The sequence below is a fragment of the Cebus imitator genome, unplaced genomic scaffold (genome assembly GCF_001604975.1).
Source record: "Cebus imitator isolate Cc_AM_T3 unplaced genomic scaffold, Cebus_imitator-1.0 Scaffold282, whole genome shotgun sequence".
NCBI classification, from domain to species: Eukaryota; Metazoa; Chordata; class Mammalia; order Primates; family Cebidae; genus Cebus; species Cebus imitator.
This window is the reverse complement of record NW_016107597.1, coordinates 1,895,183-1,911,296: the sequence shown is the minus strand read 5'-3', so window position 1 is coordinate 1,911,296 and position 16,114 is coordinate 1,895,183. Positions and strand designations below refer to the sequence as shown.

Sequence of the window (16,114 nt, the reverse complement as noted above, 5' to 3'; positions counted from 1 at the left end):
AGATGAGGTCTTGTTCTGTTACCCAGGCTGGAGTAAGAGACAAGGTCTTATTCTGTTGCCCAGGCAGAAGTGCAGTTGTGTGATCATAGTTCACTGCAGCCTCAAACTCCTGGGCTCAAGAAATCCTCTCACTTTATCCTCCTGAGTAGCTAGGACTATAGGTGCACTCCACCACACCAGGCTAATTTTTTATAACTTTTATTTTTGTAGACACGAGGTCTCCCTATGTTATGCAGGCTGGTCTCAGATTCCTGGTCTCAAGCTATCCACCTGCCTTGGCCTCCTAAAGTGCTGGGATTACAGGTATGGGCCACCATACCTGGCCACCAAATTTTTACTTTTTTAAAAGTAAACTTGTCGTTATAGATGACCATAAACAAAGACAAAAGAAATTGTTACATAGATTTCCTTCATTCAGTTTTTCAGGTAAAAAATAAAATATAAATTCAAGAACGAGTAAACTGGGTAAAGAGCCAAGAAGTATGGAGCAAAGAATTGTGTGGTATTATTCTGTCCAAAATAGACATTAAGAGAAGGCAATAAGAAAGTCCTTGTTCATTATAATGATAGTAATGTTAGGAATTTCCATTATTTGTGCCATTTAATTGCATACATTTATGTGTAAATGAAAACTAGTTGTATACGGAAAGCTTGATAAACAACTTCATTGACAAGTTAATACTCACAGTATTTATCAGAAAGACTAGAACCTTAGAATGCACCCTAACATTTTCAAACTTCTGAAATTCTTTGCAAGTGGATTATTTAAAAACTAATGGTGACAGTTTAGTGGCCTGATAGCTAACAATGTGCCAAAATGTCAGTGACTCAACTGACAGCTCTTGAGCTCCCCTCACGTCAAGCCGTACTATTTCAAATGCTGTTTGTAAAGATTTTTGAGCATCCCTTTCCAAATTGGAAAAGGAAGCCATAACAACACTAGCTTCAAATCAATTGGTATATTTGAATTTCAGTGACAAAAATATCTCTTCCTGCAGTTTATCCCTTTCTCTAGAATGCCACTTGACACATATAAACTTTAAAGTATGTGTCTTTTAGTTTCACCTTTTATTAAAGTGAAGACATATGAACATATGGCAAGTGTCAGCTTCTGGGAACTTTTCAACCTTTCATTCATTATTACAACTGGAAATTCAGAGGGATTTTAATGCAACTTCTCAGAGTATTAGATCACAGTGTATATTTAAATACATCAGAGAATTGCAACCTCAGTGTTTTCAAAATTCAGATTACTAATGTGAATACATCATTATTTTTCCATCAATAATAAGTGATGAAGTGTTAACTGTGGACATCCAAGTCAATTCTAATGTCAGATAAATGAGGACCCACATTTGCCTATCTTGAATAATCACCCCAACAGATGCATGAACAATAAGAAATAATGATTTTTAAAAGAAACAAAGCAGATATGAAATTAAAATCTAATTACTATTGGTCAAATGAGAATAACTAGTCCAAACAGTATTTTTTAACTGTACTAGTATCACAGTTATTGATCAGTACCCCTATAAAACCTTTACTTCTATTAAGAGTTATGTTTAATCATAAAAGGATTAGTAAACCTTAAGAGAAAGAAAAAGAGTTGCCAAAAGAATGATGGATTTGTTTGTTTGTTTGTTTGTTTGTTTGGTTTTGAGATGGAGTCTCACTCTGCTGCCCAGGCTGGAGTACAGTGGTGTGATCTTGGCTCACTGCAACCTCTACCTCCTGGGTTCAAGCAATTCTCCTGCCTCAGCCTCCCAAGTAGCTGGGATCATAGGCACCTGCCACTATGCCCAACTAATTTTTTTGAATTTTTAGTAGAGATGGGTTTCTGCTATATTGGCCAGACTGGTCTTGAACTCCTGACCTCAAGTGATCCTCCCGCCTCTGCCTCCCAAAGTTCTGGGATTATAGGCATGAGCCACCACGCCCAGTCAGACACTTTTTTTTTTTTTTTTAAAGCCTACTAGGCATTTTTCCCAAACACAACTCTTTACTTATATTCATTTATAATTTCCAACATTAACTCTAACATATGTTGTCAGTGTTAAAAGGATACATTTCTGTTCAACTTTTATGCAACCTGACCTATTTCAATGTCCTAGCACACCTGTAGCCATAGCTCAGCTTACAGGTGATTATCACAGATCACAGTGAGAGCGAGGCATGATATTTATGACAGAGGAATGTTAGCTGCTGATCAGGATTTCAGGAGTGGCAGTTAAATTTTTATTTGAAAAAGACACTAGGTGATTCTTAGGCTTTCTCTGAGTCTGGGAGTGAACTACTTTAGATTCTTCTTTATTTCTCTGAATAAGCCAAAATACAGAAAGCCAAATAAATAATTTCAACACACCCTCTATATGACTATACCTAGCTTTGCTAATGTTCTAATAGCCTAATGACATACACGTTCATGCAGAGTGTGATTCACAATCCATGAAGGGCTAAATGTTTAAACTGAGATTTTTAACTGTTAATGTGTTACGTAGATACTGCTTCGGTGCATTATCATTAAACGAACTGCATATGCCTCTTCCAGAAGCTGACAAAGATGTGTAGATGTATGATAAGTATCCTTGGGGATACAGAAACAGAATTTGTTACGAACTTCAATATTGGCACTGAAAAACTTGGGAAAATTTTTGTATTGACCCAGAAGTTTTGGTTAGCAAAGCAATCTGGAATAGACTCTTCATATTCTTTAACGTGGTAATGCTTCCTTCCTCTCCCTGTGCACATACACACATTACCTAAATCATCTTTGCAAATGTGTGTGAACCAGAAGTATCCATGCTCTATCTGTCTGTGAAGGGCAATAACAAAATGTTACAACCCATTTAGCAAGGAACTATGCATCCTTTCTGCAAGTCTTTGCTTACATTTTATTTGCACCATTTTACTTCCTCTATAAATTTTATATCATAGTTTTTGGTAATCCTTGGTAACATAAGTAGAGGGTACCCAGATGGTATCTCTTTCCTCCATAAGCTAGAAATAATGTCTAATATAAATTCCAATCCCATCTTTTTATGATTTGGAATCTAAATTTTAGAAAGCAGCAACACATGCAAATATTGAAACAACGACTTTAGGCAAAAGAGATCGCAGCAAGATTTAAGTATCAGAAAGCAGCATGTGATTTATTTGATTCAGCAGTAATAGAATTAAAAGGATACCTGATGACACAGGCGTAGAGACCGCTGTCCTGTAGCAATGTTGGCCGGAACCAAATGGAGTCTTCTTCTTTGCTCATTCTACTTCCATCAAAGGCTATTGGCTCTTCAAAGTCTCCAGGACCAGAACTTTTGTACCACATCAAACTGAGTCCAGCACTTTGGGCAAGGGAGTAATTTGCTCTGATATAACCATAAAAGAGTGCACATTTGATTCGAACAGGCTCTCCCACCAAAACTTGATATTTCTTGATATCAATAGACCAATCAGTGCATCCATCAGCTATAGTAAAAAAGAGAGAAAGAGAGAAAAAGCATTAGAGGGAAAAAATAAGCAATTAAATTATTCATTCATCCAACAAACTTTTACTGAACATCCATATTGGGTCAGATTTTATTCTAGGCACAGAGCACACAGCAATGAATCAAACTGAGAATGGCCCTGCAAAGTAGTGGACTCTGCTAACAATATATTCTTCACTTAGTCTGCTTCTGCTGTTATTTATTATTAGTTTATATCAGTGTGCTGGTTATTGACTTATTGCCTCTTAGTTCTAAATGTACCTTTCTGCCTGCTTGGTGAAAATAGATCTGAGCCTTTGAGATATGTTTTTGTTTGCTAGCTGGCACTGAAGCTTTGTGGGGAGAGGGCAGTGGTGAGACATTTCAGGAAGAAAGGGATTTGTTTCCTATTTTCAGTGTGCTCATTTGGCAGGCTCTTGCAGCGTGCAAGGCTTCTTCAGCACCTGGCTCCTATAGTGCTCGGCAGCCAGCTGCTTGGCGATGTTTCCCAGGTACGTTAGAGGGAGGGTCTCTTAACTTCAAGAGGACAGATTTCTGACAAATTCTGCTAGTATGGCAACTTAGTGATTATTGCCATTCAGTAAGCTATGGTTGTACCTTCCCAATAGAGTGCAGATCTCTGCTCTGGGTATGAAAACTTAGGGACTTTTTCTTAGGTGTGCTATCTTAGCCCTAGGGCTAATGGTAATGATTCCACTATTCTTGAGGGCTCTCTTTTGCTATAGACTGAACATTTGTGCCCTCCCCTGAAAATCCACATGTGGAAGCCTTAACCCTCAATATGGCAGTAAGTGGAGATGAGGCCTTTCTTTGGGAGGTAATTAGGGTTAGATGAGCAGGGTCATGGGAAGGAGGCTCTTGATGGAATTAGTGACCTTATAAGAAGGGACACCAGAGAGCTTAACTCTTTGTCTCTCTCCACTTGTGCTTACAAAAAGGAGATCATGTGAGCACACAGCAAGAAGGTAGCCATCTGGGAGCCAAAGACCAAATTGGCTGGTACCATGATCTTGGACTTCCCAGACACCAGAACTACGATAAAGAAACATATTTTGTTTAAGCCACTCAGCCTACAGTATTTTATTATGGCAGCCTGAGCAAACTAATACATCTTTCTTTTATGCTAGCCAATCCCTTCATTACTATAATCCCCCATTACATTTAATAATTATTTGTATAAACTTTCATTGTTCAAATGACTGTTTTTCTCTGACTGGATCCAAACTGATACAATTGAGAATAAATGTTTTACAACCAAACAATATAGAAATCAACAAAACTGAGTTGAGTTCTGGTAGTATTTTTTTCCCAGCCAGAGACAGAGGTAAACGGTCACTTGGCTCTGACTCCTGGGAGAATCGGAGAAGTGTAAACAAAAAACCACGGTGGGAAATTGGGAGGATGGGGGTGGGGTATGATTAGGTTTTCTGGGTTTTCTGCAGGTACCACCTTCCAAATGACATCTTGACACCATTTTTTTTAATCTCGCCTCTCTCGGCACACACATACAAAACGAAAGGTTCCCACAGGGCAGGTACATCATCATCATCATCATCATGGAGAAGTTATGAATTTACTGTTTAGACAGGGCAGTTGCCCAACACTTAGCAAGAAAATCAATTTGGCATTACTCAGAGTATACAAATGTTGAGCAAAAGGGCAAAGACTGAGAAAACAGGACCTCTGATGGCAATAACATCTGAGTATTGCAAGCAGGGTTAAACTCACTACAAATTAAAAGGAGGGCAATCTAACAGCTCTGAGAACAGGATAAATAATGTAGTATGCAAGGTAAGAAAAATGATCTAGATGAAAAGGAAGATGTACATTATAGCAAAGAAGACACATAATATCATGTGGAATTAATTATCTTCACTTATTATCTTAAAATTATATCTAACATCTAAGAAGCACTTAACTATGTGCCTGGACTTTATAAACTTTTATTTACCCTTCACAGAAATATAAACGGAGGCATCTGAACTTGCTCTTCCCTCTGCCTAGAACATTTTTCGCCAGACAGCTCATGGCTTCCTCTTTCTTTCTCGCCAAGTATCACCTCCTCAGAGAGGCCTTTTGCCTTCCCATCCTGGTCACTTGATCCAGAGTATGCCTTGATATTTTTTTCACAAGACCTATTGCTATTTGATGTTATATTATATATCTACTTTGCTTTCTGTCTTTCCAGTTGAATGTAAACCCCTTGAGAGCAGGGACTTTGTCCTTCTCACTTCCCTTTTTAGACACAGTGCCAAGAATTGTGCCTGCTAACGAGTTCAGCATACATTTACTAAATGAATGAATGAATGAATGAATAAATAAACAAAATAAACAATTGAATTACCAAATTATACAGTTGAAGAAACTCCATGTCAGTTAATAAGGGTGAGTGCTGAGGTTCTCACCCAGCTATACCTGAACCTAGAATTAATCCTCCCTACTGCCACATATTGTTTTTTAATAAAGGTGAGAATTTCACAGCATTCTTTGATTTAGTTAATTTCAAGTACCAAATTTGAGGCTAAAATTTTGACTAAAGGGCTGTACTGAGGTACTATCTAGAGTAAATATGCTGGAAGTTGGTGGACATCATCAGTGTCTGAGTCATTGTCATCATTCCTGTCAATGACTACTGTAGAGCCAGCATACCATGTTAAATAGGATTTAAAAACTACACAGAGATGTCCAAGTTATATAATTGCATATAATATTTATTAAAACAGTTGTGCATCTTTCCAATTTCATACAATGAATCCTAGGTGGTAATTTTTAAAACAGTTATAATTCTTATTATAAGTGTAAAATTATTTTGTTTTACCACTATGTAAATTACAATAGAATCAAGTTAATATAACTGACACTAGCTGTCATGGACGGTATCGCTACCAGTGAAAAAGGTTGAAATACCTTCAAGGTAGCAGTATGTAAACAGTAAGATAAAATTATTCAAGTCTCAGAAGATTTGTAGTATAAAGCAAAATGTTTGAAGGTAAGCAAAATGATTAGTCTAGAAAGTTTTAACAAGTAAGTAACAAATTAGATCAAGAGAAAGGAGGAAGAGTCGTACTGGGAATACATATAGATATTATTACACACTTTTAGAATACGCTTTCTGAGAAAATGTTGGAAGAAAATCACAAATTTTCCTTAAAATTAGTTATTAAATACTTAAATATCAGTGAGGAAAAAAAGTTTCAAATGGTTCAACGTCACATGCCAAAGAAAAGTTAGAGGTAAAATGAAGAAATGGTACTTTGGACATTAGAGACACTTGGTGTTCATTTTATTATGGAAACAGATGGAGGATGGCTCAGGAGGTTTTACTACCCTTTAACTAAATGCATGCTGTTCAAAAATAAACTATCGAATTAAAATGGTTCAATAATTCTTGGAAAAAGATGGCAAACACTATAAAGAACAATTCAAGACATAAATTATTTGAATAAAGTCATTTAAAGGAATGATGGTTTAAATAGTTACAACAAAGCCCTTCACTAAATGAAAGAAGTGATAAAGGGGATATATCTTTTTCTTTGTTAACATTTTGCCTCATTTGTACACATGTTCTCTCTTGTATGTTGTATTATTGTTTCTAAATCAGCTGAAAATAAATTAGAGGCATAATGACATTTCATCCCCAAATACTTCAATATGTATCTCCTTGTGAATGAAGACTAAAAATATAGCCACAAAGTATATTTTTTAACCTTGTGTAGTGAGACATCTTAAATCCTAAAAAGATATGTGATAACTTAAAATCTAACTCTTGATGAACAGAATTGCTGTTGATCCATTCAGTTTTTTCTTAATTCAGCACACAAGCTCTGTTGGCTTGGGAAAAATCATTCCAAAAGCATATTTCTAGACACCGTTGATTTCATTACACATTAATTGTATTTAATTTCTATAACTTTTATTGCTATTATTTTTTAAAATTATTATCAGGTAATTGTGTACACTGGTAGTATTTACTCTCTTTTTCTCTCTTTTAGAATAAAATACCCTTCTATAAGCCTCAGAAAATTTGCTATTGGTACTTTCCTTCTCTGATGGGAGGATTCTATGGAAATACTCTAGTTCAACATTTCTCTGCAGTACATGTTCTTTCACAGCCAATGGGAGTTTATTAAGGAAGTCATAAAGTTACATTGGGGAGTAGGAATAAGAAGTACCATGTTCATTCATTTTTGTTACCACCCATACAGTTCTGGGATCACATATGAAGACAAGAGTGAAATTAAGATTCAGAAATAATTTCTTTACTACTGATGTACTATGAACAAAAGCTACATATATAGCTTTTGTTTAGCTTTTGTTATAAAAGATTAAAGATTAGAGAAAGTACTTCTAAGTAAGTCACTATTACTACATATGTAAGAGCTAAAAATATTTCCATGGTAACAAACTCGGTTTGAATTCTTTCAAAAAAGTCTAATAATATAATTTATACATGTTGCATACTAATATGAAAATGAAATACTATATTTATAAAAGGATAAGTTATGTTATTTTAAAATAAAATTGAGTATCCCTAATCAGAAAATCTGAAACCCAAAAATGCTCCAAAATTCAAAACATTTTTAGTGCCAGCTGACATGATGCCACAAATGGAGAATTCGAAACCTGATCTTATGTGATGGGTTACAGTCAAAATGTAGGTTCACACCACGTAATTTATTTAGCATCTCCATGGAAAATATAAAATTACCTTCAGACTATGTGTATAAGCTACATATGAAACATAAATTAATTTCATGTTCAGACTTAGGTCCCATCCACAAGATATCTCATTATATACTGTATATGGAAGTATTCTAAGATTTGAAACAGATCTGACATCCAAAACACTTTTTCAGAAAAAATAATACTCAGTCTGTGTCTACTTGAGTAGATACCTTGAAATAATAACTAAAAACTAGGGATAGCAATTCTCACTTTGCAGCAACTCTTGTTGTTGGAGGAACAAACAAACAAAAAAAAACACCCCAAACTTCTAACTTTGCCTTTTTAAAAGCTCTACACTTCATTTTGGCCGAGAAAAATTCTTCATAAAGGTTTCTCTTCCTTGTATGTGTCTACATGTGAACAAATCCTCAATGTTTTAGGTTAATTTTCTCCAAACAATCTTTTAACAGTTAATTTGAAGGTCCCATGCATCTGCGTGGGATCATGTTATTCTTGCCTCACATTTAGTAAATTCAGCTTAAGGCTTATTGTTTTTGACTCTTCATTTTTACTTTTCTTAGTGTTTAGAAGTGACATGAGAAAGTACCTAACACAGTACATGGAACATAGGGGATGCTCTGTTCTCCATTCCCACACTGAACAGGAGCAGAAAAAAGCCCTGCTATTTAAGCAAACACAAACAGATGCATGTCGTGCTACAAGAAAATCTGGATTCTCATTTACTTTTGTTAGTCTGGGCATAAGAAATTGATACAGATATGTAACATCTTGGTACATATGGTCCATCTTTGACTTTAAATACTTTTTTCATTATTTTGATTATTTAGTTATCCTGAGTTCTCTAGTTAATACATACTTTCATTAGCATGTATCATATTAAATCACTATTTGCTTACATGCATTTCATGGATCACGGAAGTGTGGGGACTCTAAAAAGTAGGACTTTACCATATCTCTATCACTATCTTTATGTCTCTATCTTTATCTCTATTTCTATCTCTGTCTAGCTATCTGTTTATCTACCTATGTATCTATCACCTATCTAAATCTCAAACTGGACCCAGCAGCATGTGCCTGTAGTCCCAGCTACTCAAAAGGCTGATGTAGGAGGATTACTTCAGCCCAGTAGATTGAGTCTAGTCTGGGCAACATAGCGAGACCCCATCTCTAAAAAAGAAAAAAAAAAAAACTAATTTAACTCTAATTATAAATTTAGAGCTATTTCCATATCTGTATCTATTTGGGGCATAATAGACAATCAATAAATGTGTGTTGAATAAATTAGTGATTAACTAAATAACTGTTCACTTAAATGGGTATTGAAAATGTATCTCGTTGGTGTTAGCACAATCACTCATAATTATTGTTTATACATATTTAACCCTAATAATTTAAAAATAGCAGTATGCATTTTTCCTTTATAATATTGCAAAGCAATACAATTTTTTAACTCAGAATAATTTGATTTCACAAAACTGAGTGTACTTCAGAACTCAGTAATCCTTGCTGATATATTAAATAACAGTTTACTGTTTTACATTCATTAAGCATACTATTATATTATGTATTTAGCTCATGTATGTCTCCACAAAACCCTCTATTTGGGGAAAAACGGATAAGAATATGTTCAGACAGTTTGGTCGAAAAGTATTGCCAGCTTCAGACATTTTATTCCTTTGGGACACTTGTTGGACACTGGCTTAAATATCAACATGATGAGTAACAGATCAAACAAACACTGATCAAATTGAATTCTTTTCCCAATTTAGAGGAGCCTCACAGGGAATGCCTATTAGATGGCAGGACACCTACCCTGGAAATTGATCCTTTAAAGAGAAAGTAATAGGGTTCAAGGCACAGATTAATTTTGTTTTTGTTTTAGAGCATATGTAAGAACAGAATCACACTTTTCAAGATAGCAAGTTAAAAAAGGTCTTTAAGTTTTAAAACAATCCCAAATGGACTATTGTATTCAGCAATGAACACATATAATAATCGTGCGTTAAAGTTCAAGTCATATATTGGTGTCAATCCACGTTATAGACCACATATGATATGCAACTTACTCTTCTATGACAAAGATTACCGAGAGTAGCATACCCCTTGAAGATATCATTTATAAGTAGGAACAGACTTGTCAAAAACCATGTATAGCACAAGAAAGAATGAATAAAATCTGAGGGCAAAGATAACATTACTCAGGAAACATAAAGCAAGAAGTTTGTTTTACCTTTCAACCCAGAACTATTTTCCATTTCACATATGAACTAATGAAGCAGGAAATATGACTAGGAAGATCAAAAAGGATTTAAGAAAGAGATGAAATTCAAAATGTGCCTTAGTTCAAAGCTTGATAATACAGACGAGAAAACTGCAAGCCAATGAGACATATCAGTTAATAGGACAGTAAAGGGTAAGGTTCTGAAGTAGTGGAGTGGTGAGGGATACAGAAGAGTGTAAGGAAGTGAAAATAAGTTCAGAAAACACAGGTTTGGCAAAACACCATGCCAAGAAACTTGAACTTAATTCCGTAGCTCAGTAGTTTTCAATTTTATTGTGCATCAGAATCACCTGGAGGACTTTTTAAAACACAGAGTTTTGTGCTTCCCTCTGAGTTTCAGATTCAGAAGGTCTGGATTGGGACCTAAGAATTTGCGTTACTACAAAGTACCCAGGTGATACTGTTGGTCCAGGGATGACACTTTGAAGAATACTGCTAAAACCAATGTAGAAAGTGGCAAATGTCTGCAAAAGAAGTCATATTATCTTATCTACATTTTAGAAATAGCACTTTCAGGACAGTATCAAGGATGGATTGGATGGGGATAGCTAGGAGTTAAGGAGGCAACTCAGAATGTTCTTAAAATAGAGGTTAAAAAAAAAGAAGTAGCAAAGGATATGACAAGGAAATGTGGGAAGAATTAGCAAGATACTGAAATTGATCAGAAGGGAGAGATGAAGGAGAAGGAGGAGTCTAAGATGACTCTGAGACTTCAAATCAGGAATCCAGAGAAGATTGTAGCATTATTAATGGAAATGAGGAACAGAAGAAGATTCAAGGCAAGAGGTAAGTGTGGTTGAGGCCAAAGTCTTGTTTGTTAGCTTACTACACATTTTCTGCCTTCATTACAGGTGTTTATATAGCAGAACGTTATTGCTTGTACTTTCTGGTATGTTCAACAAAAGCACTGCCATGTATCCTTTTCATATTGTGAGCTCTGCTGGACATTCAAGCCCCTGGCATTAGAGAAAAATTCAAGGGAAATGAGAATGAAGTCTGTTGTGTATTTTAATATGCATATGCTTTCAGATGAATAATATCATACAGATTAATTGCCTGTTTGATTAACTTCTTACAGAGATTGTAGGGGAAAATTAGACACACACAGCTTGTGTATTGCTCCGCCAAGTGAATTTCTAAGTGAGAATTTTTAAAAAGGTTACGACCATTTTTAAGTGATGCTGAGTCTATTTTTTATTACAGAATAAGTCTCAGGAAATATATAATATATTGTAAATGGATTAGCTGTACATACAAATGTTTTGGGCATTCATCTACATTCATATGTGTAATCACATATTTATTATGATGGGGATCTGTTGACATACTGCATTTTGTTCAGAGTATTACAAAAATTTATCTGTGCATCTCTTTCAGGAACTTTCTTTCTCATTTTTGTCATACATATAATTATATTCATCCATGTTATCTGTTTAGTACTTCTTCATTTTCATAGCATTTTCATAAACACTCTAAGACTCAAGTAAGAAAAAAGGGGTGATAACCTGAGGAAAAATTGTGGGGATATTTATGTAACTTTGCATGTGTTTCTTTTTCCAAATGTATTGAGATATAATTTACAAATAAAAATTGTATATATTTAAGGCATACAATGCAATGTTTTAAGACACATATATTTTTAAATGATTAACAAATTCAAATATAGAAGATTGTTTTCATGGGCATGGGCAACCCCACCCCCACCATGCCACTACTGCTGCCAGTGCAAACACGTGCATGAATACCAGCAACCCTGCTTCTGCCACCACTGGTGTGAATGTGTGCACAAGCACAGGAAACCCTGCCTCTGCCAGTACACCACCCCCACCACTGCAGGTGCAAGCGCTAGCACATATGACAGCAACCCTGCTCCCACTGGTGTCCCTGGTCAGCTGAAAAATGTACCCCACCACACATGCTGTGGCTGCTGGCACACCCAAGTGAGCACAAATCCCACTGCTACTGACCCAACAAAGTGCTTTGGCCAGCACTCTCCATCAGCATGTTGTGGCCAGTGGACCAAGAACAGTTAGATCCCTCCAGTACAACAAGTTCTTAACCTCAAGGGACTAGAGAGCAAAGGCAGGGGTCTGGTAAAAGCCCCTCAGAGTTAGAACACATAGCCCAGGAATGCTGTGTTGAGCCTTGACCCCTAAAATCTTCCAGAAAAGAAGCCAATTGACTGAACCCACCTTATACCACAATCAAAACCCCACTGGTATCATAGAACATAAAAGCAAAAAGTGCCATTCAAAGGATGGCAACTTCAAAGACTGAAGGAACATCAACCCACACAGATGAGAAAAAAACAGTGCAAGATATCTGGCAACTCAAAAGGCCAAACTGTTTTCTTACCTCCAAACAACTATGCTAGTTCCCCAGCAATGGTTCTTAACTAGGCTGAAAGGCTGAAATGACAGACATATAATTCAGAATCTAGATAGAAATGAAAATTATCAAGATTCAGGAGAAAGTTGAAACCCAATCCAAGGAATCTAAGGAATACAATAAAAAGATACAAGAGCTGGAAGGCAAAATGGACATGTTAAGAAAGAATCAAACTGATCAGATAGAGTGGAAAAACTGACTTCAAGAATTTCACAATACAATCACAAGTATCAGTGGCAGAATAGACCAAGCTGAGCAAAGAGCTTTAAGACTGGTTCTCTGAATTAAGTCAATCAGACAAAAATAAAGAAAAAAGAATAAAAAAGAATCAACAAAACCTCTAAGAAATATGGAATTATGTAACGAGATCAAATCTCAGACTCACTGGCATCCCTGAAAAAGAGAGAGAAAAATCATATTTGAGGACATCATCCGTGAAAGTTTCCCTAACTATGCTAGAGAGGCCAACATTCAAGTTGAGAAAATGCAGAGAACCTCTGCAACATACTGTACAAGACAACCATCCCCAAGACACATAATTATCGGATTCTCAAAGGTTGAAATACATGAAAGAATGTTAAAGCCAGCGAGAGAGAAGGGGCAGGTAACCTACAAAGAAACCCCATGAGGCTAACAGTAGGCCTTTCAGCAAAAACCCTACAAGCCAGAAGAGACTGGGGGCCTATATTCAGAATTCTTTAAAAAAAAAAAAAAAAAAAAAAAAAAAAAAAAAAAAAAAAAAAAAAAAAAAAAGGAAAATCTAAACAAGAATTTCATATCCAGCCAAACCAAGCTTTATAAGTGATTGAACCAGGGAGAAACCATATTTTTGAACAGAACAGTAACAGAACAGAACAATAATGAGTTCTGAAATTGAATCAGTAATAAAAAGCCTACATACCACAAAAAGCCTAGGACCAGACGTATTTACAGCTGAATTCTACCAGATGTATGAAGAAGAGCTGGTTCCATTCCTACTGAAACTATTCTAGAAATTGAGGAGGACAAACTCCTCCCTAATTCATTCTATGACACCAGCATCATTCTATCACCAAAACCTAGCAGAGACACAACAATAACAGCAAAGAAAACTTCAGGCCAATATCCCCAATAAACATAGATGCAAAAACTTTCAACAAAATACTAGCAAACCAAATCAAGCAGAATATCAAAAAGCTAATTCACCATGATCAAGTAGGCTTCATCCCTGGGATACAAAATTGGTTCAACATATACAAATTAATAAATGTGATGTAACACATAAACAGAATAAGAAACAAAAACCATATGATCATCTCAATAGATGTGAGAAAGGCTTTTGATAAAATCCAACATGCCTTCATGGTAAAACACTCAAGAAATTATACATTGATGGAACATATGTCAAAATAATTAGAGCCATCCATAACAAACCCATAGCCAACATCATACTGAAGGGGCAAAAACTAGAATCATTCCCCTTGAGAACTGAAACAAGACAAGGATGCCCACTCTCACCACTTCTATTCAACACAGTATTGGAAGTGCTAGCCAGAGCAATTGGGAATGAGAAAGAAATAAAAGGCATCCAAATAGAGAGTCAAACTATCCCTGTTTGCAGAGACCTGGAAAACCCCATGGTCTCTGCCCAAAACTCCTAGATCTAACAAACAACTTCAGCAAACTTTCAGGATATAAAATCAATGTACAAAATCAGTAGCATTTCCATATACCAACTATGTCCAAGCTGAGAACAAATCAAGAACACAAGTCTGTTCACAAGAGTCACAAAAACAAAAATGAAACCACAGGAATACAGGTAACCCGGGAGATGAAAGATTTCTATAAGGAGAAGTATAAAACACACTGAAAGAAATCAGAAACACAAACAAATTGAAAAACATTCCACGCTCATGGATAAGAAGAATCAATATTTTTAAATGGCCATACTGCCCAAAGCAATCTATAGATTAAATGCTATTCCTATCAAACTACCAATGACATTCTTCACAGGATTAGAAAAAAAAACTATTTTAAAATTCATATGGAAGCAAACAATATATGGAATACTCAAAGCAATCCTAAGTAAACAACAAAGCTGGAAGTATCAGATTACCTGACTTCAAACTACACTATAAGGCTACACAGTAATCAAAAAAGCATGGTACTGGTACAAACACAAACACACAGACCAATGGAACAGAATAGAGAGCCTAGAAATAATGTCACACACCTATAACCAGCTGATCTTTGAGAAAGTTGACAAAAACAAGCCATGGGGAAAGGACTCCCTATTCAATAAATGGTGCTGAAATAACTAGTTTTAATATGCAGAATATTGAACTGGACCCCTTCCTTACACCAGGTACAAAAATTAACTCAAGATGACTTAAAGACATAAATGTAAAGCCTAAAAGTATAAAAACCCTGGAAGATAATATAGGACATTCCATTCTGGAAATATGCCCTAACAAAGATTTCATAATAAGGACACCAAAAGCAATTGCAACAAAAGCAGAAGTAAACAAATAGGACCTAATTAACTAAAGAGCTTCAGCACAGCAAAAATAAATAAATAAATATAAAAAAGCAAAACCAAACTATCAACAGAGTAAACGGACAACACACAGAATGGGAGTAAATATTTGCAAACTATGCATCCAACAAAGGTCTAATATCCAGAATCTACAAAAAACTTAAACAAATTAACAAGCAAAAAACAAACACCACCATTCAAAACTGGGCAAAAGACATTAACAGACACTATTCAAAAGAAGACATACACACAGCCAACAAAGCACATGAAAAAATGCTCAACATTACTAATCTTTAGAGAAATATAAGTCAAAACCACAATGAGATATTATCCCACACCAGTCAGAATAGTTATTATTTAAAAGTTAAAAAATAAAAGATGCTGGCAAAGTTGTAGAGAAAAGGGAATGCTTATACACAGCTGGTAGGAAGGTAAATTAGTTCAGCTACTGTGAAAAGCAGTGTGGCAATTTCTCAAAGAACTTAAAGCAGAAATATCATTTGATCCAGCAATCCCATTATCAGGTATATATCCAAAGGAGTATAAATCATTCTATCATATGCAGCCATCAAAAACGATGAGTTCGTATCCTTTGTAGGGACATGGATGAACCTGGAAACCATCATTCTCAGCAAACTGACACAAGAGCAGAAAATCAAACACCGCATGTTCTCACTCATAGGCGGGTGCTGAACAATGAGAACACATGAACACAGGGAGGGGAGCACTACACACTGGGGTCTGCTGGGGGGAAATAGG

The 16,114-nt window shown here is 35.7% G+C and overlaps 1 protein-coding gene across 1 annotated transcript in view; it reads right to left on the bottom strand.

Annotated features, from left to right (window-relative positions):
- The window catches only part of IL1RAPL1 (interleukin 1 receptor accessory protein like 1), a 1,323,503-nt gene that overhangs the window by 632,491 nt on the left and 674,898 nt on the right, over positions 1–16,114 (bottom strand). The window contains exon 3 of the mRNA XM_017501615.2: positions 3,186–3,465. Coding sequence (XP_017357104.1) covers positions 3,186–3,465 — 280 coding nt within the window. The remainder of the gene's footprint in view (positions 1–3,185; positions 3,466–16,114) is intronic.